This window comes from Mobula hypostoma, chromosome 21, assembly GCF_963921235.1.
Source record: "Mobula hypostoma chromosome 21, sMobHyp1.1, whole genome shotgun sequence".
Classification (NCBI taxonomy): domain Eukaryota; kingdom Metazoa; phylum Chordata; class Chondrichthyes; order Myliobatiformes; family Myliobatidae; genus Mobula; species Mobula hypostoma.
The window spans coordinates 3,196,094-3,221,143 of NC_086117.1; the positions used below are offsets into that span (position 1 = coordinate 3,196,094).

The 25,050-nt window shown below is 40.3% G+C and overlaps 1 protein-coding gene across 10 annotated transcripts in view; it reads left to right on the forward strand.

Moving 5' to 3' along the window:
- The window catches only part of LOC134359737 (myomegalin-like), a 208,087-nt gene that overhangs the window by 92,888 nt on the left and 90,149 nt on the right, over nucleotides 1-25,050 (forward strand). For all 10 annotated transcript variants that reach the window (XM_063073309.1, XM_063073304.1, XM_063073303.1 and 7 more), the window contains 9 exons: nucleotides 260-439; nucleotides 6,535-6,729; nucleotides 9,041-9,226; nucleotides 10,412-10,535; nucleotides 11,473-11,615; nucleotides 12,210-12,326; nucleotides 13,642-13,779; nucleotides 13,861-13,970; nucleotides 17,024-17,160. In XM_063073309.1, the coding sequence (XP_062929379.1) occupies nucleotides 260-439; nucleotides 6,535-6,729; nucleotides 9,041-9,226; nucleotides 10,412-10,535; nucleotides 11,473-11,615; nucleotides 12,210-12,326; nucleotides 13,642-13,779; nucleotides 13,861-13,970; nucleotides 17,024-17,160 (1,330 nt within the window). The remainder of the gene's footprint in view (nucleotides 1-259; nucleotides 440-6,534; nucleotides 6,730-9,040; nucleotides 9,227-10,411; nucleotides 10,536-11,472; nucleotides 11,616-12,209; nucleotides 12,327-13,641; nucleotides 13,780-13,860; nucleotides 13,971-17,023; nucleotides 17,161-25,050) is intronic.

Genomic DNA, 25,050 nt, shown 5'->3' on the forward strand with positions numbered 1-25,050 from the left:
GAAGCTACTTTCTATAGTAGAATTATGTTCTAGTGAAACAAATTATTTGTGATTTAAGATGGTTTAGTGTCATTTCTTGTACAGAAGTGTAAAGGAGAATGAAATAATTGTTGCTCAGTAATCAACTCAGCAACAAAGAAAACACGATAAGATGATGAACACAATTAAAAAAACAATAAATATAAATAGAACTAATAAATTGTTACAATATTACTGCACTCTTGGGCGAGTCCACTGATCCTTTGATTTTGTTTTGAAGAGCTTGGATGGTACGATTAAAGAGAAAGATGTCGAGCTGCAACGTCTGACAAATATGTGCAAGAGTTTGCAGAAGTTGAAACAAGAGCTGGAGGACAGTCAGATGCAGTCTCTCCGTGAGAAGGATGCAGTTATATTACAGCTGCAGCAGTCACTTAAAGAGAAGACCGATATGTTGGAGGTAAATGATCAATAAACAAAAGTTGATCACAGGGTGGTAGAGTATGGAGAAAAGCCTGTGAGTCTGTACTGCCTTCTGTGGTAGTGCTATCCAGTTGGTCTGACTGCACTGCCCTGAAGAGTTTCAGTATTGCTGTGCTTCATGTTTGGAGTCATGGAGTAATCCAGCATGGAAGAAAGCCCTTCAGCCCATCACCTTCCTGGCTTCATTTAGCCCACACCTCTCCATGTACCTATCCAAATTGTCAAAGAAAAGTGCAGCACAGAAACAGGCCCTTTGGCCCATCTATTCTGTGCCAAACCATTTAAACTGACTACTCCATCTGATCTGCACCGAGACTATAGCCCTCCCTACCTCTACCATCCATGTACCTATCTAAACTTCTCTTAAACATTGAAATCAAGCTCATGTGCACCACTTGTGCTGGCAGCTCATTCCATACTCTCTCATCCCTCTGAATGAAAAGGTTTCCCCTCATGTTCCCCTTAAACTTTTCACCTTTCAGCCTTAACCCATGCCTCTTAAATGCTGCAATTGTATCTGCCTTGACATCTTCTCTTGCAGTTCATTCCAGGTATAAAGAATCTCGGATCTCTTTTAAATCTCTCCCCTCTTGTGTCTGTGCCCTCTAGTTGTAGAGTCCCCAACCCTGAGTTTCTTAGCCAATCTTCCATCTAAGCTGTTAGAGCCACTCAGTCGATGAGCTTTGATCTTGATAACAACCCTAATAATGGCATCTTTTCAAATACCTTTTTGTAAGTCCAAATAATGCATCAGTTCTATTTCTCACCACCCCATTAACCTTTTCTGTTACTTTAACATAAAAAGCTATATCATACACATTTGCTTTTCAACAAATCCATTATCTCTCTAATCCAGACTGTTTCCCAGTGATTATTAATTCTATCCCTGATTTACTATTTCTGGAATTTCCCCCATTGTGTAGATTAAATTGACTGCCTGGACTGTGGTTGCTGGGTTTATCCCTACACGTGCTCTTTTGAACACTTGCATTTTACCAGTCCTTGGCACCACAGAGTCATGGAACTCTACAGCACAGAAACAGGCCCTTGCGTACCAAACTCTTATTCTATCTAGTCCCATCAACTCGTACCTGGACCATAGCCCTCCATAAGACCATAAGACAAAGGAGCAGAAGTCAGCCATTTGGCCCATCGAGTCTGCTCCGCCATTTTGTCATGAGCTGATCCATTCTCCCATTTAGTCCCATTCCCCCGCCTTCTCACCATAACCTTTGATGCCCTGGCTACTCAGATACCTATCACTCTCTGCCTTAAATACACCCAATGACTTGGCCTCCACTGCCGCTCATGTTAACAAATTCCACAGATTCACCACCCTCTGGTTAAAAAAAAAAATTCTTCGCATCTCTGTTCTGAATCGCCGCCCTTCAATCCCTAAGTCATGCCCTCTCGTACTAGACTCCCCCACCATTGGAAACAACTTTGCCACATCCACTCTGTCCATGCCTTTCAACATTCGAAATGTTTCTATGAGGTCCCCCCTCATTCTTCTAAACTCCAAGGAGTACAGTCCAAGAGCAGTCAAACGTTCCTCATATGTTAACCCTCTCATTCCCGGAATTATTCTAGTGAATCTTCTCTGAACCCTCTCCAACGTCAGCACATCCTTTCTTAAATAAGGAGCCCAAAACTAGACACAGTACTCCAAGTGAGGTCTTACCAGTGCCTTATAGAGCCTCAACATCACATCCCTGCTCCTATACTCTATTCCTCTAGAAATGAATGCCAACATTGCACTCACCTTCTTCACCACTGACTCAACCTGGAGGTTAACTTTAAGGGAATCCTGTACGAGGACACCCAAGTCCCATTGCATCTCAGAACTTTAAATTCTCTCCCCATTTAAATAATAGTCTGCCCGTTTATTTCTTCTACCGAAGTGCATAACCGTACACTTTCCAACATTGTATTTCATTTGCCACTTCTCTGCCCATTCTTCCAATCTATCCAAATCTCTCTGCAGACTCTCCATTTCCTGAGCACACTGGCCCCTCCACCTATCTTTGTATCATCAGCAAACTTAGCCACAAAGCCATCTATTCCATAATCCAAATTGTTGATGTACAATGTAAACAGAAGCGGCCCCAACACAGACCCCTGTGGAACACCACTGGTAACCGGCAGCCAACCAGAATAGGATCCCTTTATTCTCACTCTGTTTCCTGCCAATCAGCCAATGCTCTATCCATGTATGTAACTTTCCCGTAATTCCATTGGGCTCTCATCTTGTTAAGTAGCCTCATGTGTGGCACATTGTCAAAGGCCTTCTGAAAATCCAAATACACAACATCCACTGCATCTCCCTTGTCTATCCCACTTGTATTTTCCTCAAAAAATTGTAATAGGTTTGTCAGGCAGGATTTTCCTTTAAGGAAACCATGCTGAGTTCTGCCTATCTTGTCATATGCCTCCAGGTACTCCGTAACCTCATCCTTGTCAATCGACTCCAACAACTTCCCAACCACGGATGTCAAGCTAACAGGTCTATAATTTCCTTTTTGCTTCCTTGCCCCCTTCTTAAATAGCGGAGTGACATTTGCAATCTTCCAGTCCTCCGGAACCATGCCAGAATCTATTGACTTTTGAAAGATCATCGCTAATGCCTCCGCAATCTCCACAGCTACTTCCTTCAGAACACAAGGGTTCATTCCACCTAGTCCAGGAGATTTATCTACCCTTAGACTATTCAGCTTCCTGAGTACTTTCTCTGTTGTAATTGTGACTGCGCACACTTCTCTTCCCTGCCACCCTTGAGTGTCCGGTATACTGCTGATGTCTTCCTCAGTGAAGACTGATGTAAAATACTCGTTCAGTTCCTCTGCATCTCCTTATCTCCCATTACAATTTCTCTAGCATCATTTTCTATCGGTCCTATATCTACTCTCACCTGTCTTTTACTGTTTATATACTTGAAAAAGCTTTTAGTATCCTCTTTGATATTATTTGCTAGCTTCCTTTCATAATTCATCTTTTCCCTCTTAATGACCTCCTTAGTTTCCTTTTGTAAGCTTTAAAAAAACTTCCCAATCCCACTAATTTTTGTTTCCTTGTATGCCCTCTCCTTTGCTTTAACTTTGGCTTTGACTTCTCTTGTCAGCCACGGTTGCATCCTTTTCCCATTTGAAAATTTCGTCTTTTTTGGAATATATCTGTCTTGCACCTTCCTCACTTCTCGCATAATCTCCAGCCACTGCTGCTGTGCCGTCCTTCCCGCTAGTGTCCCTTTCCAGTCAATTTTGGCCAGTTCCTCTGTTACGCCACTGTAATTTCCTTTACTCCACTGAAATACCGACACATCGGATTGCGGCTTCTCTTTCTCAAATTTCACAGTGAACTCAATCATGTTATGATCACTGCCTCCTAAGGGTTCCTTCACCTCAATCTCTCTAATCACCTCTGATTCATTACACGATACCCAATCCAGTACAGCCGATCCCCTAGTGGGCTCAACAACAAGCTGTTCTAAAAAGCCATCTCGTAGACATTCTACAAATTCTCTCTCTCGAGGTCCAGTGCCAACCTGATTTTCCCAATCCACTCGCTTGTTAAAATACCCCACAAATATTATTACACTGCCCTTCTGACGAGCCTTTTCTATTTCCTGTTGTAATTTGTAGTCCACATCACTGCACCTGTTAGGAGGCCTGCATATAACTGCCATCAGGGTCCTTTTACCCCTGTGATTGCTTAGCTCAACCCATAAAGATTCTGCATCTTCTGATCCTATGTCACCTCTTTCCAATGATTTAATATTATTTCTTACCAATAAAGCCACGCCACCTCCTCTGCCTACCTGCCTATCCTTCCGATACACCGTGTATCCTTGGACGTTCAGCTCCCAGAGACATGCATCCTTTAGCCAGGTCTCAGTGATGACCACAATATCATACCTGCCAATCTGTAGCTGTACAACAAGATCATCCACCTTATTCCTTATGCTGCATGCATTTAAGTATAACACCTTCAGTCCAGTATTTGGTACTTTTTGCTTTGATTGCACTGCAACTCATCGCAATGGCTGCAGATTTGCCCCATCACCTGCCTGTCCTGCTTAACGTCTTTACTGCTTACTATCGTAGATTTATTTCTGTTTTCCCCCTCCTCCGCTCTATCATTCTGGTTCCCCTCCCCCTGCCAAATTAGTTTAAACCCTCCCTAACAGCTCTATTAAACCTTCCCACCAGGATATTGGTCCCCTTCGGGTTCAGGTGTAACCCATCCTTTTTGAACAGGACATACTTCCCAGAAGAGATCCCAGTGATCCAAGAATCTGAAGCCCTGCCCCCTGCACCAGTCTCTTAGCCACGCATTCATCTGCCTGATCCTACTATTCTTGCCCTCGCTAACACGTGGCACAGGTAGCAATCCTGAGATTACTACCCTGGAGGCCCTACTTCTCAGCTTCCTTCCTAATTCCCGGAAATCTCCCTTCAGGATCTCCTCCCTTTTCCTATCTATGTCATTGGTACCAACATGTACCAAGACAGCTGGCTGCTCTCCCTCTCCCTTCAGAATATTCTGGACCTGATCCGAGATATCCCATACTCTGGCACCTGGGATCCATGTATTTAACCAGTCTCTTAAATGTTGAAATCAAACCCACGTCCAGCACTTCCTGTAGCAGCTTGTTCCACACTCTCACCATCCTCTCAATAAAGAAGCTCCCTCTCATGTTTTCCTTAAGTATTTCACCTTTCACCCTTCACCTATGACCTCTAGTTCCACTCAACCTCTGGAAAAAGCTTGCTGCACTTGCCCTATCTGTACCGCTCATAACTTTGAATACCACTATTGCATCTTCCTTCAGTTTTGCACGTTCTAGGCAATGAAGCCTTAGTCTATTCAGCCGTTCCTTAGAACTCGAGTTCTCAAATCCTGGCAACATACTTGTAATTTTTCTATGTACTCTTCCAATCTTATTTACATCTTTCCTGTAGGTGGGTGACCAGAACTGGACACAACACTCCAAATTAGGCTTCACCAACATCTTATACAACTTCAACATAACATCCCAACTCTTGCACTCAATACTTCCTTGAAGGCCAAAGTGCCAAAGGCTGTCTTTATGACTCTTATCAACCTGTGACACAATTTTCAAGGGTTATGGATCTCTATACCGAGGTCCTCCTATTTTACCCCACTCCTCGGTATCCTGAAAATAATACTTGCAAAATTTCTAGTTCATCCTTTCTTCCTCCATCTAGGGTGTTCTCTGATCTGGACTGTGTGATTTATCCATTTTCAGTATAGCTGTCTTTGCTAGTAGCTGTTCATCAAATTTTAGCACCACCTTCCATGGCAAAGACTGATATCAAATACAGATTTAATATTTCAGACAGCCTCTTGACTTGAAGTAGGTTTTTGCTGCCCCCCCCCCCCCCGGAAACCCCTTTCCCGGTCATCTGACTGAAATATTGTTAGCTTCCCTTTTCTGTTTGCTGTTCTGTGGTATGCCCTTTTTACCACCTATTTCCTTTTTGCAACTTCCGCTCTTGAGCTTTATGTAGCACTTTTACCATTTTTTTAAAGGCCTACTCCAGTTACGGTTTTGAGTTTACCTAGTCTAGATATAAATTTGTCTTTTTTAAAATTAGTTCTTCTCCATTTGCCTGTTTTTATTTATTTTACCCATTTTAGCACGGCCTATGTTTTTTCTCCAAAGCCTTCATTGTTAAAATAAAACAGGATTTTTGCTAGGTAGCACGAAGGGGTGGCACTTTAGAGTAGCAGGCTCAATTTCCACTGCTCTCTGTAAGGAGTTTGTATGTTCTTCCCGTAACTGTGTGGCTTTCCTCCAGGTGTTCTGGTTTCCTTCCACATTCCAAAAATGTTAGTCAGTTGTGGGTATGTTATGTTGGTGATGGAAGTATGGCGACACTTGCGGGTTGACTCCAGCACGTCCTCAGTTGGTGTTAGTTGTTGATAAAAATGATGCATTTCACTGTATGTTTCAATGTACATGTGATAAATAAAGCCTATCTTTACCTGTAATGAAGATGAGCATTTGTTAGTTCTCTGATATTTACATCATTGCTTTTGTACCCTGACCAGGAAATGAGAAACACATTGCTCAGCCAATCTCATTGTGGCACCAAGGACCTGGCAGAGCATTTGAACCAGCGGCTAAAGGTTCAGGAGAAGATGCTGGAGAATGCTTGGGCAGAGAGGAAGAAGCTGAGCTCAGAGCATGCAAAGGAAATTGAGGAACTCTTAAACACCATTAACAGCAAGGATCAGCTCCTCAGGGTATGTGGCCGAGAAGGTGACATAGTATAACTGAAGGTAGAACAACACTCGCAAAGTGCTGGAGGAACTCAGCAGGTCAGGTAGCATCTTTGGAGGGGAATAAACAGTTGATATTTTAGGCCAAGACCCTTCATCAGGACTGCACATCGGGATCTCAGCTCAAAACGCCAACTGTTTATTCCCCTTCATAGATGTGGCCTAATCTACTTATTTTTTGTGTGTTGCTCAAGATTTTCAGCATCTGTAGAAATTGTTGTGTTAATTGCAAAATTTTTTTATAAGGGCATTATATAATGCACTTGCCGGCTGGTGGCGTAGTGGCATCAGCGCTGGTCTTCGGAGCGAAGGCTCCCGAGTTCGAATCCAGCCGGCTCCCTTGCACGCTTTCCATCCATGCTGGGTGGAGCGTCGAGCTAGCAACTCGGCCTCATAAAAATAAGAAAGCCTGCTTAAAAAAAATCCCCGTCATGACAGCATCCCGATGACTCCACTCAGAGTTAAGGGCTTTCTTCTTCTTCATACAATGCACTAGGTTGATGTTGCATTCTGGTCGAGATTCTAAAATAACGTGACAATTACTGCTGCTATAGAACTACTCACGTTTTGACTTGGGCTGCAAGAGTTGCAATTATGCAAAAAGCCAGTGACTGTCACACGAGTCCAATCAATCTTTCAATTCCAGAATCCTGGAGGAATTGCAGAACCCTTTGATATTAAACAGGGTTAGAGACTCCCGCTCTGAGGTTTTACCAGGATGCCACATCTCTATAGGCTGAGATATTCTTTGGGTGATGCCTAGACTAGAAGAACTAGAGAATGCGCAATGTATGTGGTAAAAAGAACCAGATTGATTGCTTTATACAAATAGGTAAGGAGGGGGTTGATAACTATTTCCATGGCAAGAAAAATAGATTTTTTTTAAAAATAGGAGCAATCTCTGGATGTGATTAGATATATTGATATGTTCATTTGCTGATCTTTTTGCCTGGACCAAGATGTTTTTTTTTATGTAATTATTGTATATTTTCAGAATTTGTATCCCAAGGGTGAAATAACAAATACTAGAGCTCATGCATTTTAGGTTTAAGGAAGATGAGCAGGGCAAGTATTCTTTTAAATTGGTATGTGACTGGAACATACTATCAAGGATAGTGGTGGAAGCAGATTTGATAGTAGCCTTTAAGAATCATTCAGATAGGCACTTGAATATGCAGGAACTGGGAATGGGGATTACAGATCATGTACCGGCAGAAGAGGTTTGATTTAATTCAGCAGAGAGTTTGTCACAAACATTGTGGACTGAAGGGCTTGTGTGTGTGTGTGTTAATCTTACCCATTGCTGCCATCTGTACAACTAGCTCCTAGGCCTTAAGCTGTCAGTCTCCCTCTCTGAATCTGTTTCTACATTTCATTCCTTCTGGAGGTACTCAAAACCAACCCCGACCAAACTTTTCACTGTGACCTAATGTGCCGAACTCTTGTGGCTCACTACAAAGCATTTGGCAGTGGTCAGTTAGAGAGCCTTGGGATGATGTACTGTGTTGAACACACTATATAAATGTAATGTGTAGTTGAAATCAATGCTGTTGGGTGTTACCTGGCTTATTGAGGGGTTTATTGCCAGATAACACAGATGACTGGTGTCTCCACCTCCTATGCAAGTGCCGTAACTGATTGAAGGCTGCCTTTGACTGTGTTCCAGCCAGCCGGAGTGGAAGTAATGAGCTAAACATCTGTCACTGTCAGTGATGTGACTGACTGAAAAGCATTTTATGGACATCATGCACTTTTCGGTGGGAGATAATTGGGAGGTGTTCCTTTGGTTTTTGTTTCCTTTTGCTCAAGACTTTTTCAGCAATAATACTATTCAGTAACATCTCAGGATCAGGTTATATTGCATGAAATTTGTTTTGTGGCAGCAGTACAGTAAAAAGATGTAATTTTTATAAATTGGAAAATGTTTGTAGTACAAAAGAAAAAGAAAATATTCATGGATTATTCAGAAATCTGGTGGAGGAGCATCGTGGTTGTGGGTCTTCAGACTTTTGTACCACCTCCCTAATCCTGCTGTCAGTAAGGAGAAAAGAGTATGACCCAAGTGGTGAAGGGTCCCTCATCATGGATGCCACCACCTTGAGGCAGTGCCTCTGAAAGATGCCCTTGATGGTGGGGACTTGCTGTCTATGAGTACTGGGCAGTCGTTATTGATTTGTGCAGTGCTGGCAATAAATCCTCTAAAATTGCAAAGTTGGCTGCTGTTTGCATAGAATTATAAAAGTTTAATTGTCTAATTCTGTGAATTTCCTTCTAGGAGGCTTCAGAGCATTCTAATAGTTGTCTGTCGAAACTTGGACATGGCATTGAGGGTCTGAATCAACAAAATGCTGAGAAACCTGCATCAGGCCTAGTGGGACACGATCCCATGTTAAACCAAGATCAGATACTCCAAATTGCTCAGCTTAAAGCCGCTTTGGATGAAAAAGACAAGATTATTGATGTGAGTAAGCAGCAGCTGGACAGGTTACTATGCTTTGGAATCGTTTATATTTGTGCCTTATTAATGTTGAAGCTACTGTTTACCTTGCTGATAACTGGCAATAGTGTGACTTGCTGTAGTGTGGAAAGATTGGCTAAATCCATTAATTTTATCCTAATTTTATATCCTTTCAAATATGAGACCAGTAATTAAATGATTTTTTTTTTCAAAACTGAGGTTTTTTTTTTAAAAAACTATGCATCATGTGTTGCATAAGGCAAGTACAGCTTCCAAGTCCTCTTGAGCACTTCAGAAACCTCTGGGGTAAAGTGAACTACTATGTAGCCACACACATCAAAGTTGCTGGTGAACGCAGCAGGCCAGGCAGCATCTCTAGGAAAAGGTACAGTCGACGTTTCAGGCCGAGACCCTTCGTCAGGACTAACTGAAGGAAGAGTTAGTAAGAGATTAGTAATCTCTTACTAACTCTTCCTTCACTTAGTCCTGACGAAGGGTCTCAGCCTGAAACGTCGACTGTACCTCTTCCTAGAGATGCTGCCTGGTGAGCAACTTTGATGTGTGTTGCTTGAATTTCCAGCATCTGCAGAATTCCTGTTGTCTACTATGTAGCCATATTTCTGCAATTTTTGGTTATCAAAGGTCTTTATTAGGTATAATGATTTTAATAAATTGAAATTAGTCATTGATAGTAGTTGGGCACTGAGTGACAATGCTTTTGTGTAATCTGTTCTATTCTAGAATTGAATTTTTAGTGGGGAAAACTGTTGGCTGATACTTAAGGTCATGTCTGTTTACCAAGATTAATTTTATTTGTACATCAAAACATACAGTGAAATGTGTTATTTGTATCAACGGCCAACACAGTCAGAGGATGTTCTGGGGACAGCCTGCAAATGTTGCCACAATTCTGGCACCAATGTTGCATGCCCACAATTTGCTGACCCTAACCTGCAGGGATGTGGGAGGAAACCGGGGCACCAGGAGAACGTGCTCTTGAACCCGGGCTGCGTCACTGGTATTGTAAAGCATTATGCTAATGTGCTGCCTCTTGGAACTAGCCACCAAAAGGTAGCTTCTGCCTGGGGACTGGAGGAAAGGTGCACAACTGGAAACTTAGCATTGAATTCTGTCGTTTAACATTCCGAGTAGTTTCTGCTACTATTGACAACTGCCTTTCTTTGGTAGAAATTGGTAGAACATGGGCAAAAAGATCAACAGTCCCCTGAACATGAAGCACTGAATTCCTCGCATGTTCTTGAGCTGAAGCAAACAATACAGATACTGCAGGAACAGCTGCATGAGAGGGATGGTACGTATATAATCATAGAATTGAACATGCCGGAAACAGACTATTCGGCCCATCACATCCTTGCCACGTTCTATACCAAATTAATTCAAGTGCTCATCTAGACACATAATCTAGTTTCAACTAATCTCTCAGGCAGTCCATTCCAGATGCTTGCCACTCTGTGTGAAGCACTCTGCCTTTTGTATCTCCTCTAAATCTTTTTTCCTACCCCACCTCCTACTCCAAATCTGTGTCTTCTAGTTTTAATTACTACTGATATGGGGGATGTTTCCTGCAATTTACCCTTTCTTAACCCTTATAACTTTATATACCTCAACCCCACTTAACCTCTTCTGTTCCAGGGAGCAGATTTAGATTCTCTAGTCCTTCATAACTGAACCATACCATCCCAGGCAACATCCTGATGTACCCCCTCTGTGCCCTCTCAAGTGTTGTCACATCTTCCCTACAGTGTGGTGACTTGAAATGTATTCAGTATTCCAGCTGAAGTCTGTCTAAAATTTTATAAAGTTGCAACATACCTCCCAATCTCAGTATTTCGTACTCTGACTAATAAAGGCCAGAGTCCCATATGGTCATATTCCTTCCTAACCAGGTTATCTACCTTCAAGGATCCAGACATTGGCACTCTAACGTCTCTTTGCACTTCAGAACTCCCAAAGACCCAAATTTTCATTGTGCATGTCCTAGCCTCAAAATTCATAGTCTCACATTTGATTTTTGTCTGGATTGAACTCCATCTGCCATTTTAAAGCACATTTCTTCAACACATCAATATCTTTCTGCACACTAAAACTACCTTCCACATTTCAGCAACTCCGCCAATCATCCGCAAGCTTACTGATCATGCCTCCCACATCATCATTCATATAAACAATATGTGGCCCATCTGATTAGTTACAACATTTTTATTTCTGCTCTTCCCATTTCATCTTAGGTGAATTTACTCAAGATTCTGCAGAAGAGGAGGTTTATGGTAAAGTACCCTATAGCAAAAAGACTTCAGCCAACTTGAGGAAAGAGCTCGCCCAAAAATCCCGAGAATTGGATGAAGCCTTGAAGAGGGAAAATGAGGCAAAAGTACGGCTGTTACACAGCTAAAATAAGTTGAAGCATAATCAATGACTTTGTTTCCCATTGATTCTGTAATGTAATATGTTCACTTCTGGTTGCCTCATTATTGGAAGGATGTAGTGCCTTAGAAAGGATGCAGAGGAAATTACCAGGATGCTGCCTGAATTAAAGAGCATGTCTTATGAGGATAGGTTGAGTGAGCTAGGGTTTTTCTCTCAGGAGTGAGGGAGGATGTGAGGTGACTTGATAGAGGTGTAGAAGATGATAAGAGGCTCAGATGGAGTGAACAGCCAGGGACTTTTCCCCACCATGGAAATAGCTGATATGAGGGGGCATAATTTTGAGCTGGCTGGAGGAAAGTATAGGGGGAGGTTATTTATAGAGAGTGGTGGGCAGTGTAGAATCAGATACATTAGCAAGATTCTGAGAAGGCGCATGGATGAAAGAAAAATGGAGGGGTAAGCGGAAGGGGAGGGTTAGATTGATCTTGGAGTAGGTTAAAAGGTTGGCACAATATTGTGGGTCAAAGGACTTATATTGTTCTATGTTCATATTTGGGCTTAATTGCTGAGAACTTTTTTTTAAATCTCAATTTTGCAGATGGAAGTGATTCGACTTCAAGCTCTTCTTGACCAGTTGGAAAAAGATGCTCAAATACAGGCTGCAAATGTTGAAGAATTATCTAAAGCCTTGCAAATTAACAATGAAGCCATTAAAGTAAGGTTTTCAGGGCCATCCTTTCTAAGGGTTATCCTATCAAGAGACTGAGAAAAGTGGGTCAGTATTAGATTTCAGGGTCTTTACACTTCTCATAAGAATATACGCTCACTGGCCACTTTATAAGGTACTGCCTGTACCTAATAAAGTGGCCACTGAATACATGTTGATGGTTTTCTGCTGCTGTAGCCCATCCACTTCAAGGTTCAATGTTTTATGCATTGAGATGTTCTTCTGCACACCATTTTTGTAGCACGTAGTTATTTGCGTTGCTGTTGCTTTCCTGTCAGCTTGAACCAGTCTGGCCATTCTCCTCTGACCGCTCATTAACAAGGTGTTCACTCCCACAGAACTGCTGCTCAGTGCATATTTTTTGTATCTCACACCATTCTCTGTAAACTCTGGAAACTGTGAAAACCCCAGGAAATCAGCAGTTTCTGAGATACTCAAACCACCCCATCAGGCACCAATAATCGTTCCACAGTCAGTCACTTGAATCGCATTTCTTCCCCGTTCTGATGTTTGATCTAACATCAGCTGAACCTTGTGAGTATGTCTGGATGCTTTTATGCATTGAGTTGCTGCCACATGATTGGCTGATTAGATATTGGCATTAATGAGCAGGTGTTCTTATTAAAGCAGCCACTGAGTGTACTTCCCTTAAGTCAACTTGTTTAAAGTTACTAGATTCACAGCAAAAACTCACCCACTGGATATCTTAGCGGGTCATGGAGCATCCACTCTTGATGCAGGGTCTGGACCAGAAGTGTTAACCATACTTCTGCCTCTTCGGATACTACTTGTCTGGCTAACTTTCAGCACTTTACTTTTACGTAAGGTTCCATACTAGAACTACAGTCGTGGGATTGGGGGTGGGGGAGTTTGTACATTTGGGGCGTAAATTGTTTTACTCATTGCGCTGGCGATTGTTGCTTCTTTAAGGCAGAGGGTTGAAATGCTCAGTTGTGAAGCATATTGGTTTTTTGTCGTATTTAACAATGACAGAAAACCTGTATGGGAGATTTTTTTAAAGTGAAAAAGATGTTGTACTTGGGCAGTTCTGCTCTTTTGACCTGGGAAGTCTGGGTCCAGTGGTATGAGTTGTCACAAATGGGGTCTTCGCTGGTTCCAGTGAATGACCATGACTTTTTCTGTGCCTCGTCATGCTCCTCACTCTCTGTGGAACATTGGATTTCGTCCAGCCAGTCTGCCAGAGTTGACTTTGTATGAAGCAAATGTCCTGATGTTAATGTTGAGGTATTTTTGAAATGCTTTTTTTTTGTTGTGAAAATGTAATTAATTTCTGTTACCACAGAACACTCAGCCTGGATTTTCATCTGAGGTAAAGGGAACAGAGCAGGTGATACGGGAAGTGATTGTACTGAAGGATGATGTCCAGAGACCTGGCCATCTGCCAAGAGAGAGAACGATCATCGGGAGAGATGGCCAGCAGGTTGATGCTCCTATCTGTTTTGTCTCTGTTAGATAATGAGGCTGAATTCACTTGGAAACTTACTGCAATTTCTTTCTGCAGCCTTCCCAGGCCATAGAGGATCAGGTTTCAGAAGAAAGCTTGCACCAGGCACTGAAGACAGAGCAGCAACTGTACGCTAGACTCATCAAAGCAGTGAAAGACTCAGACAGGTAGAAAATTAGCACCTCTACTGTATATCTTGACTTGATTTTCAATCTGATTCAATAAGCTTTCAGTGTGTTGCTTCATCCTTTGCTGCAAAGGATTTAATAAGGAAATACATGATGTTAGTGATGTTGCCGGAATGGATTGTACACAGCTTTCCAAATGGGACTCAAAAAGGTCGTGTGCCATCTTAACCAATTCCAATCACAGAAATGATGTATCCCATCACTCAGGCCAGTGCCTCTTCTTGCTAAAATCAGAAGGGAGGTGTACGGGAGCCTGAAGATACACAGTCAACATGTTAGGAACAGCTCTTCCCCTCTGCCGTCAGATTTCTGAATGGTCCATGAATGCATTTACACTACCTCACTATTTGTTTGTTTTTGCTCTATTTTTGCACTACGTATTTAATTTGATTTTTTAATATATTGTTACGTACCAGCAGCAACAGATCACAAAATGAGTCAGGTTCTAATGTTAAAACCACTATATGTATTGGTATCTTCTCAAAATATAGAAAATTAAACAAAATAAACAGAAGTTAACAGTGTTATGTATGTGTGTGGCTCCCAAACTGTTAAGCTTAGGAACAGTTCCTAAAGTCTTAAGATGGCAAACTAGAAAGGTCCAGTAATCCATGGAATAAGTGAGGGGAGAAACTTGTAGATCCACCTTAAAATGTAGAGAGGAGGTGATTAGAAAGTATTCCACAGGTTCCATACTGGGAAAACGAAGTAACAGTCACTGAAGATCTTATCTGTTGAGTCGTCCTGAAATCCACGGAGAAATATCACAAGGTGACAGTCACAGAATATTCCTTAGCACAGGTGATTACCACATAACATACTCGAATCCAGGTAAGGGTTAATACAAGTGGTCACCACAGGGTACTCCAACAAAATCCACGTATGGTTCATACGAAGTGACAGTCACACATCCAATGTGCACTGGGTGCTGCTGATCAACCCAATTCTCAGGGCATGGGAAAGTATCAGACCTTTCCCATTGTTACAGCAAGCTACTCCAGCAGCTTGTGGTCCAAAGCTTCTACACTCTCTGTCTCTGTCTGTCTTCGTCTCTCTTCTCCCCCCACCGCCCCCGAAAGTCCCAGTGGTCTGTCGCAGCTTGTTATACTGATTTCATAGTCCCGCCTCATCCAGGCATTTTAAAGTGCCACCCACAGTAAACGAAACAGTGGTCACGTAACACCTCCCCCAAAAAGGGAAAGTTTTGATCTATAAGAGCAAAATTTTAACTGCAAACTACAATATGTGAAACAATACACTTACGGTTACCATATAGCATACTACAGAGTAATATAACATACTGCAGGAGAGTAAATTACACTCTACTATTAAAATACATCACAAACTTAACATCTGGAAAGACAGTCGGTAATTATATTATCCTTGCCTTTAATGTGAGTTATCATGAGATCATACTCCTGCAAAATCAGTGGTCACGTAACAATACGTGAAGTTGAAAGTAAATTTATTATTAGAGTGCATACGTGGGCTGGCTGGTGGTGTAGTGGCATCAACACTGGACTTCAAGACAGATGGTCCTGAGTTCAAACCCAGCCGGGTCCCAGCCTGGCCAACAGCATTATCTGTGCAGAAGGCCTGGCAATCTACTTCCATATCTTGCCATGAGGTCATGAAGAGTCGGACTCAACTAAATGACTGAACAACAACAAACGTGTATGTTACTATGTACGACCCCGAGATTCATCTTCTTGCCAGCATGTTCAATAAATCCATGATAATACTAACCATAGTAGAATCAATGAAAGACTGCACCAACTTGGGTGTTTAACCAGTGTGCAAAAGACAATAAACTATGCAAATACAAAAAGAAAGAAATAATAAATATACAAACAACCAAGCAATAATTATCAAGAATATGTGATGAACAGTCCTTGAAAATGAGTCCATAGGCTATTGGGAAATTTTGATGATTAAGTGAAGTTGAGTGGGTTCAAGAGCCTGATGGTTGAGGGGTAATAACTATTCCCAAACCTGTTGGTGTGAGCACTGAGGCTCCTGTACCACCTTCCTGAAGGCGGCAGCAGCGAGGAGAGAGCACGTCCTGAGTGGTGGAGGCCCCTGATGATGGATGCTGCATTCCTGTGACACGTTCCGTGTAGATATGGTGAGTGGTGGGGAGGGCTTTACCTATGATGGACTGGGCCATATCCACTTCGTTTTGTAGAATTGTTCATGGGCATTGGTGTTTCCATACCAGGCTGTGATGCAGTCAGTCAATATACTCTCCACTACACATCTATAGAAGTTTCTCAGAGTTTTCAATCCCAGTCTACCTCTGATTTTCCAACCCCCTCCCCCCAACCCGGTGAAGGCTGGCTCATGGACCTCTGGTTTCCTCCTCCTGAAATCAATAATCAGCTCCTTGGTCTTGCTGACATTGAGAAAAAAGTTGTTGTTCTTGCACCACTCAGTCAGATTTTCAATCTTCCAGACTGATGAGCTTAATGCCTATTATCTCACTAGAAAGGTTTTTGTAAAGTCAGTTTGAAACTTCTCAAATGACCATAGGCAATATTGTATCAAATTATTGACAGCTTTGTCATTTTATTTGCCAGTCTCCCTCAGGAAGGCTGGTTTTAGGCAAGGAAAGTGGTTTTCCACTGAAGTGGGACCTTCTTTTAACACTTGGCAGTTTTATTTTACCAATGTGTACAATAATTATCACTCTCCTGCATCTCAAAACTTCAGTTAATCAGTGGTCTTTTTTTGTTCAGTCATCTGTCAACATTTCCACAATGTGTTTTTCTCCATCAGACATGTATTTGTTTAAGTTCACCCATAAAATAGAATCAGGAAACATTCTCATGAATTCTGGAAAAAAAAACTCAGCTGTATGAGATGCTTTCTTCATATGGGGAGAAGGCAGGACAATGGGGTTGAGAGGGATAATCAGCAATGATTGAATAGCAGATCAATCTCGATGGGCCAAATGGCCTAATTCTACTCCTATGTCTTATGGTCTTCATTAGCTTAGTTTCTCATGGTGTTTCTTACTTGTAATTCTTGTTCAGTTGCAGTCGCATCCAGGCCTTGCAGGTGGAGCTGACAGGCATTCAGTTGTTACGACAGCAACTCGAGGAGAGGATTCAAACCAACCGAGATCTGCAGAAGAACTTGGAACAACAAATCCAGGGCACCAAAGGGAAAGGTGGGAAACCAATGGGAATATTTCAGTACACTGAGTACTGCAGCCTAATCTGCTAACCAGATTCTTAATCACAATCACAGACAGACTGTTCACCCACCTTTTTAGCTTCCTTTCCTGCCAACAGGCCCTGAGGTTAGTTACATCTGCTCAGGCTCAAACAAAATGTGTTGCTACAGGCCATCAGTCATAGGGACAACTTCTGGGTGTGAATCTTTTTTTTTAATTTTATTTTTATTTGGATAAGGAATTCACAAGTATCATGTACTTTTTCACATGTATAACCTTTTCCATTTTTTATATGTATAAAACTATAATTATTTTTACATTCTAAAGTACACATTGAGATGATATAAAAAGAAATTAGACACTTAAATAGATAATTATGTACAGTGGAAATTCTAATCTATTAGGCTAAGTAATGGTATTAATTGTTAAGAAAAATAGTAATAATAGTGGATTAGTAATAGTTTCCATACATCTCTTCTGGAACATTTCTTCTGGTCCAAAATGTTGTATGTAAGCCTATGTAACAACCATTGTAGGTGTTTATATCCTAACTTGTTCATACTTGCTCCTGCCCCCAAACATAATTATCCAATCCCTATGTACTTATTTACTTAATTTTATCATTTTTTATCCCTTACCCAAATCATTTCCTTTACTTGTATTAATTCTCTATTTTCCAAGAAAAAACAAAAACAGTAAACATTTAGACTAGGGGTGCTTACGTTAGCAATATTACTGTGTTGATGAGAAGAGCAGTATAAATCATTAGGAGAGTCATCTAAAGTCTGCTCGCATTGGGGTTATATATTTAATCCATTTATTCCAGATTTGATAAAATTTTTCTTTTTGAATTCTCAGGGAGTAAGTCAACTTTTCCATTTTAAATATTTCCAAGATAATATCGTGCCAATCTTCTAATGTAGGTGGTTTTGGATTTAGCCACTTTCTAGTGATTGATTTCTTACTTGCCGCTAAAAGGGCCTGCAGCAACTTTATATCTTCCTTCTGTTCAAGAAACAATACATGCCCCAAATAAAGCGTCTCAAAGTTCAGAGGTATCTGGGTCCTAAGTACCTTAACTAATGTTCTATGAATACCTTCCCAATATAGACTTAATTTAGGACAATCCCAGAAAGTATGGAAATGATTTGCCTCCTTGGAGCCGCACCTTCTCCAACACGTCGCGTTTGTATCTTTATATTTTTCCTGATATGGGGTCTTGAAGTATCTTATAATATTTTTCCAACAATGTTCTCTCCAAGTCAAAGAATTAGTCGAAGACCACTGAAAGCTGCATATTTTCCCCCAAGCCTCCTCTGAAAGTACCAACCCCACTTCTTTCTCCCACTTCTCTTTAATATACAATGTGTTTACATTTTTAGCATGGGAGAGTGCATTATATAATCAAGAAACTGATTTACTAGGCATTGAACCGCAAGCTGAATTAAGAATCTTGAAAAATTCTAATTCTACTGTTGATAAGTCTGTATATCTGCAACTCTGGTTAACATAATTTCGCACTTGAAGGTACCTAAAAAAAAAAGTCATTGTGTTCTAGGCCATGTTTGTCCTGCAGGATTTGGAAACTTTGTAATACTCTTTTATGTATAAATGAGAGGTAGGTTGTAAGACCTTTCTTTATCCATAGTTCAAATCTTTTATCTCCTCTGTTGGGAAGGAATTCGGTATCATATGCACACCATCTGAAGAATTTTAACATGTTATTCTTTTCTTTTTTTTTTCTTTTTAAATCTTTTTATTGAATAAGTATACAAAAAAGGTAAGCCATATAAACATTAATACAATGTTAAAGTATAATAAAATTCCAAAAGGTATCAATACCAAAAAAAATACTACAAACAATGTAATTTAAACATAAGAAACCAAGATAACATAATAGTATACTAAATTTTATATATATCAATGGAAAAAAAGAAAAAAAAACCCCCAAAAAAAACCCACCGTGCAACTAACTAAAAGCAAGGCAAAGCAATGGGCTAACTTGAAACCAAACAGAGTTAAACTTAAAATCACGTCCTCAATCCCGACCTCCATTAAAAACAGTGAAAAAAAAACAAGAAGGGTAAATATTACATTAAATGAAAATATCGAATAAAAGGTCCCCAAATCTGTTCAAATTTAAATGAAGAATCATAAAGGTTACTTCTAATTTTCTCCAAATTCAAACATAAAATCGTCTGAGAAAACCAAAAAAAGGTAGTTGGAGCATTAAGCTCTTTCCAATGTTGTAAAATACATCTTTTCGCCATTAAAGTAAGAAATGCAATCATTCTACGGGCTGAAGGGGAAAGATTACTAGAAATTTTAGGTAGTCCAAAGATAGCAGTAATAGGGTGAGGAGAGATATCTATATTTAATACCTTATAAATAATATTAAAAATATCTCTCCAAAAAGTTTCCAAAGTAGGGCAAGACCAAAACATATGAGTTAAAGAGGCTATCTGCCCCGAACATCTATCACAGAAAGGATTAATATGCGAGTAAAAACACGCTAACTTATCTTTGGACATATGTGCTCTATGAACCACTTTAAATTGAATTAGGGAATGTTTAGCACAAATAGAGGAAGTATTAACTAAATGTAAAATCTGCCCCCAATCATCCACAGAAATGGTAAGCCCCAATTCCTGTTCCCAATCTACCCTAATCTTATCAAATGGAGCTTTCCTAAGTTTCATAATAATATTATAAATCATAGCCGATGCACCTTTCTGACATGGATTGAGGTTAATTATCGAATCTAAAATATATGTAGGAGGAAGCATTGGAAAGGAAGAAAGTATAGTACTTAGGAAATTTCTAACTTGTAAATATCTAAAAAAAATGTATTCTTGATAAGTTATATTTATTAGATAATTGTTCAAAAGACATAAGGGAACCATCTAAAAATAAATCCAAAAACCGTAAAATACCCTTAGTCTTCCAAGTTTGAAAAGCGCGATCCGTAAAAGAGGGAGGAAAAAATATGTTACCTAAAATAGGAATCGCTAACCCGAATTGATTAAGATCAAAAAATTTTCTGAATTGAAACCAAATGCGCAAAGCATATTTAACTATCGGGTTAGAGACCTGCTTAAGGCGTTTCGAATCAAAAGGGAGAGAGGAGCCTAAAATAGAGCCAAGTGTATAACCCTGAACAGATCATCTCCCTAACAGAGGTTGAAATTTCCCTCTGAATTAACTCCGATATAGCTTTCAAAGTCACCGGTGATTCAGTCGGGGGGAGATCCGTACCTTTCGGTTTAACCGGAGGTTTACCATCCTTGCCGTTTTTCCCGTTCTTAGATATAGCAGATCTAAGTTTCATCCAGTTGTCGGAGAATTCAGTTTAATTCAAAGTATTGTAAGAGTTGATGCCTTAATGGTTAATTAAAGTATAGCTGACCATAGAGAAAAAAAACTCAGAGGTAATGGAGCGAGTCAAGAACGCGACTTCACTCCATGAGCGCTACCAGAAGTCCCTGAATTTTAACATGTTATTAATTCCACAGGAATTAACCACCTTCTGCCATACTTTTAATGTAAGATTTATCCAACTGTTTTTAAATTTTTCCAATTGGGTCATCAATCCTTTGTCAGCTATTGAGGCCTGTAGAGGAAAACTGTCAACCAATCCAAATTCTATTTCCTTCCATCTAGCCTTATATTCCCTATTACACCAATATAACAGAGGGGTTATCTGTGAGGCATAAAAATAATTTCTCAGGCAAGGAAGAACCATACCACCTCCTTCCTTCCCTAACTGTAAGGTGTTATATCGAATTCTAGGTTTCTTTCCTTGCCAAATGAAGCAGGAAATCCATTTGTCCCATTCCCTGAATTGATTGTCATCTACCTCCACAGGTAAAGTACGGAAAAGATACAGTAACTGAGGAAGAATATTTATTTTTATAGTATTTATCCTTGAATTTAAACTTAAAAAGGGGATAAGATTCCATCTATGCATATCTGCTTTTATCTCTGAGATTATTGGCCCATAATTTACCTGTGACAGCGTTGAAAGATCCTTCGGCAGGGTTATTCCTAAATATTTTAATGATTTAGCTTCCCACTTAAGATCATATGTGTCCTGCAATTTTTTGGATGGTGTATAATTTAGGGACATAACCTGCGTTTTCTTTACATTTATTTTATAACCTGATATTTTCCCAAAGTCATCCAACAGCGTAAACAATCCTATAAATGATTTTTCTGGTTCACTCAGATAGACTAAAACATCATCTGCGAATAACACCACTTTCTGTTCAATCCCTGCCACCTTGATACCTCTTACAATTTCGCTCTGTCTTATTAGTTGGGCAAGTGGTTCAATATATAGCGCGAAGAGGAGAGGAGAAATTGGGCATCCCTGTCTAGTGCCTCTCTCTAAAATAAAGGAGTCAGAGAGGTCCCCATTTATCTTAATTCGAGCTGTAGGGCTGTCATATAGAGTCTGAATTACTTTAATAATCTTTTCTTGAAAGCCGAACCTTCCTAACACTCTGTATAGGATTGCCCAACTAACCGAATCAAAAGCTTTCTCAGCGTCTAATCCTACTACCATTGTCTCTGTCTCGTTCTTATTAACCTGTTCTAATATGTGTAGAGTTTTCCTTATGTTGTTCTGTGTTTGTCTTTGTTGAATAAATCCAGTCTGGTCTAAGTGGATTAGGCCAGGTAAGAGCTTTTCCAATCTGCTCGCTAATATAGATGTAAATAGTTTGTAATCTAAATTAGAACACTAATTGGCCGATAATTGCCACATTCTAGTTTATCTTTACCCTCTTTAGGAATAACTGAAATAATCGCTTCTCTCCAGGAAGGTGGAGTTTCTTTTCTCTGTAAGATCCAATTAAAGGTGTTAAGTAGTAATGGGGCTAACTGTGACTTCAGGGATTTGTACCACTCTGAGGTAAACCCATCTGAACCAGGGGACTTTCCAGCTTTTAACCTAGAGATGGCCACATTCAGTTCTTTGGCAGTTACTGGTTATAACAGACTTTCATTTTGTAAATCTGTAAGTTTAGGTAGCTCTAAAGAATTCAATAAACTGTCTATATAGGGCTCATTGGAGGCCCGGGGTTGGGAGTACAGCTCTCGATAATATGTTTCAAAACTCTCTTGAATTTTCCCTATTGTACTCTTCACAAGCTTCGTCTTTGGATTCTTTATTTTATGAATTGTATTGTCTGCTTGTTGTTTTTGTAATTTATATGCTAATAATCTAGCTGATTTACCTCCTACTTCATAATTCTTTTGTCTCAGGTAAAGAAAATTTCTTTGAGTTTCCAACGTATAAATATCGTCAATTTCACTTTGCAATTTCCTAATTTCCTGTTTTAAATTTGAATTACTTTTGTTGCTATCTACAACTTGAAGTTGTTTTAATTTTCCTTGAAGGTCTGCTAATTTTTGTGCATTGATTTTTTTCATGTGAGTGGTAATGGAAATAATTTTCCCTCTCAGTACAGCTTTCAATGTATCCCATAAGATCACTGGTGATGTTTCTCCCGTGTCATTAAGGTCTAGGTATTCTTTAATTTCTCCCCTTAATCTCTCCGTTACTTTCGGGTTATTGAGTATATGTGAGTTTAGCCTCCACAGTGTTTTCCTCATTTTTCTTTCCAGGATTAGAGACACAGAGACTGGGCTATGATCTGACAGATAGATTGTTGCAATATTACAGTTTTTTATCCTGAGTCTATCTGTATTAAAGATAAAGAAATAGTCTATCCTTGAATAGGCTGAATGAGGGAAAGAATAATGTGTATCATCTTTACTAGTGGGGTGTAATTCCCTCCACACATTTATAATTCCCAACTCCTCCATCAATAAATTCATTTTCCGAGTCAGAGGTTTATTCTGAGTGACTGTTCTTGAAGAATCTAATATAGGATTTAATCTAATATTAAAATCCCCTCCACAAATTACTACCCCTTGAGAACTGACCATTAGGTCAAAAATGTGTCTATAAAATGACTATTCACAACCTGGAGGAGCATAAACATTCAGCAATGTTATTTCTGTACCTTCTATTCTTCCTGTAATTTTTACAAATCGTCCATCTTTGTCTTTAGTCTCTGAAATATGTTCATAATTAAGAGTACTTGATATCAATTTATATGATGAATAAAATACATGCTTAAAGCCCATTGTTTTTAATTTTCCATGTTCAGATTGGCTTATATGTGTTTCCTGGAGGAAAGCCATTCGTGCCCTCTCTTTTTTCAATTTAGACATAACCTTATTTCTTTTAATTGGATTCAAAACCCCATTAACATTATGGGAAATTATTTTTACCAATTCAATTTGCATTTTTCTCTAGTAGAAAAAAAACACTCTCCTTTTCTAACCAAACAGTAAGCAATCCCTTCTCAACAGTAAACCAAAATATATAACCACACCCTAGACATTTTTGAACGTATAACATTTGAAAATTTTTCCCGACTTCCCACAGTGAGGCCTGAGCACCGACCCGCCTCAGTTCAGAGGGATAACCTCTATCTTCACCCTGTGTTAGAGGGCCCTCCGCAGTTTGAATAATCATAGAGAATTTTCTCCTATTTATGTCTCGACCATATTGCTATCATTCAAGTTATTCCATCTAGTTTATTTTCAGATACGAGCTTTCATTTTACCTTTAAGTCCGATTTACTCTTTTCAGTCATTTCTCTTAATTGGTCTGTATTCTCTGTACATTCGCGTCTGAATATTTGCAGCTTTTCCTTATAGTTTGACACTCTGGTTCGTGTGGAGCGTCCTCGCCCCACTAACTGCCACAACTTCTGCTGAATCCTCTCCAGTAGCGACTCCGGTTGGGTAATAACTTTTTAATAGGTAGTCCCCGGTCCGCCAGGTCCAACGTTGCCTCCTCCACCGTAGCGTAAGTTTTTGTCCCTTCGTCGTAAAAGACTTTCAGCCGAGCTGGATACAGGGTCTGAAATCTGATGTTGTTTTCCTTCAGGACCCTCCGTGTTTCTGCATATTCCTTCCGTCTGGCAAGGATCCCGGGTGCGTAATCGTGGTCTAAACTGATTTTACAGTTGCTCCACATGAAACCTTTCTTTTGCCATGCCCGTTTAAGCACCTCTTCCTTCGTTTTGTAACTGAGAAATCTGACTAGAATCGATATGGGCTGGGTGCCTGCCGGAGGCTGTGGTGCCAACGCGCGGTGAGCCCTTTCTATCTGTAGGTCTTTTGCGGCCGGTATATCAAGGTTCTCTATAAGCAGCTTCTCCACGAAGGGAATCATCAATCCGGGATTACCTTCAGTTCCTTCGGGAACTCCGTAGATCCTCACATTTTCCCTTGAGCGGCCTTCTTGGTCTATCAGCTTCCACTGGAGCTGCTCTTGCAGCTTTAGCATTTCTGCTATCACTTCCTCTGCATTTTGTTGCTTCTTTTCAATTCCAACAACCCTTGCTTCGGCTTCATCTATCCACGAGTTAGTTTTTACTATTTCTCCTTTAATATCTTCCAGCTGTTTGCTGTTATCTTGTCGGAACTCGCGAATCTCTTCGAGAATCAAAGACAGAGTCACCGATTCCTGCTCATTATCTCTGTCCTGGCTTGCCGTGGGGGAACTAGGCCCGTCACCTTGCTGCATCTCTTTGTGTTTATCAGCCTTTGGAGCGGACTTTTTAAGCTTGTTCTTAGACATCATCCTTGCCCCTTTTATTAATGTAGTTATACAATATTAAGTATTCGTCTAAATTCGATCTTAGGGCAGTTTACCTTCTTTTTGGCCGAGAGACCTTTTCCTTACGCTGCCATTCCCTTGATGACCCGCAAGTCCTCTCGGGGTGTGAATCTTGATGGCATGATTAGCAGGTTTATGGAAATTGGTGGTGTGGTAGACAGCAACAGAATCTACTCTCAGTGGCC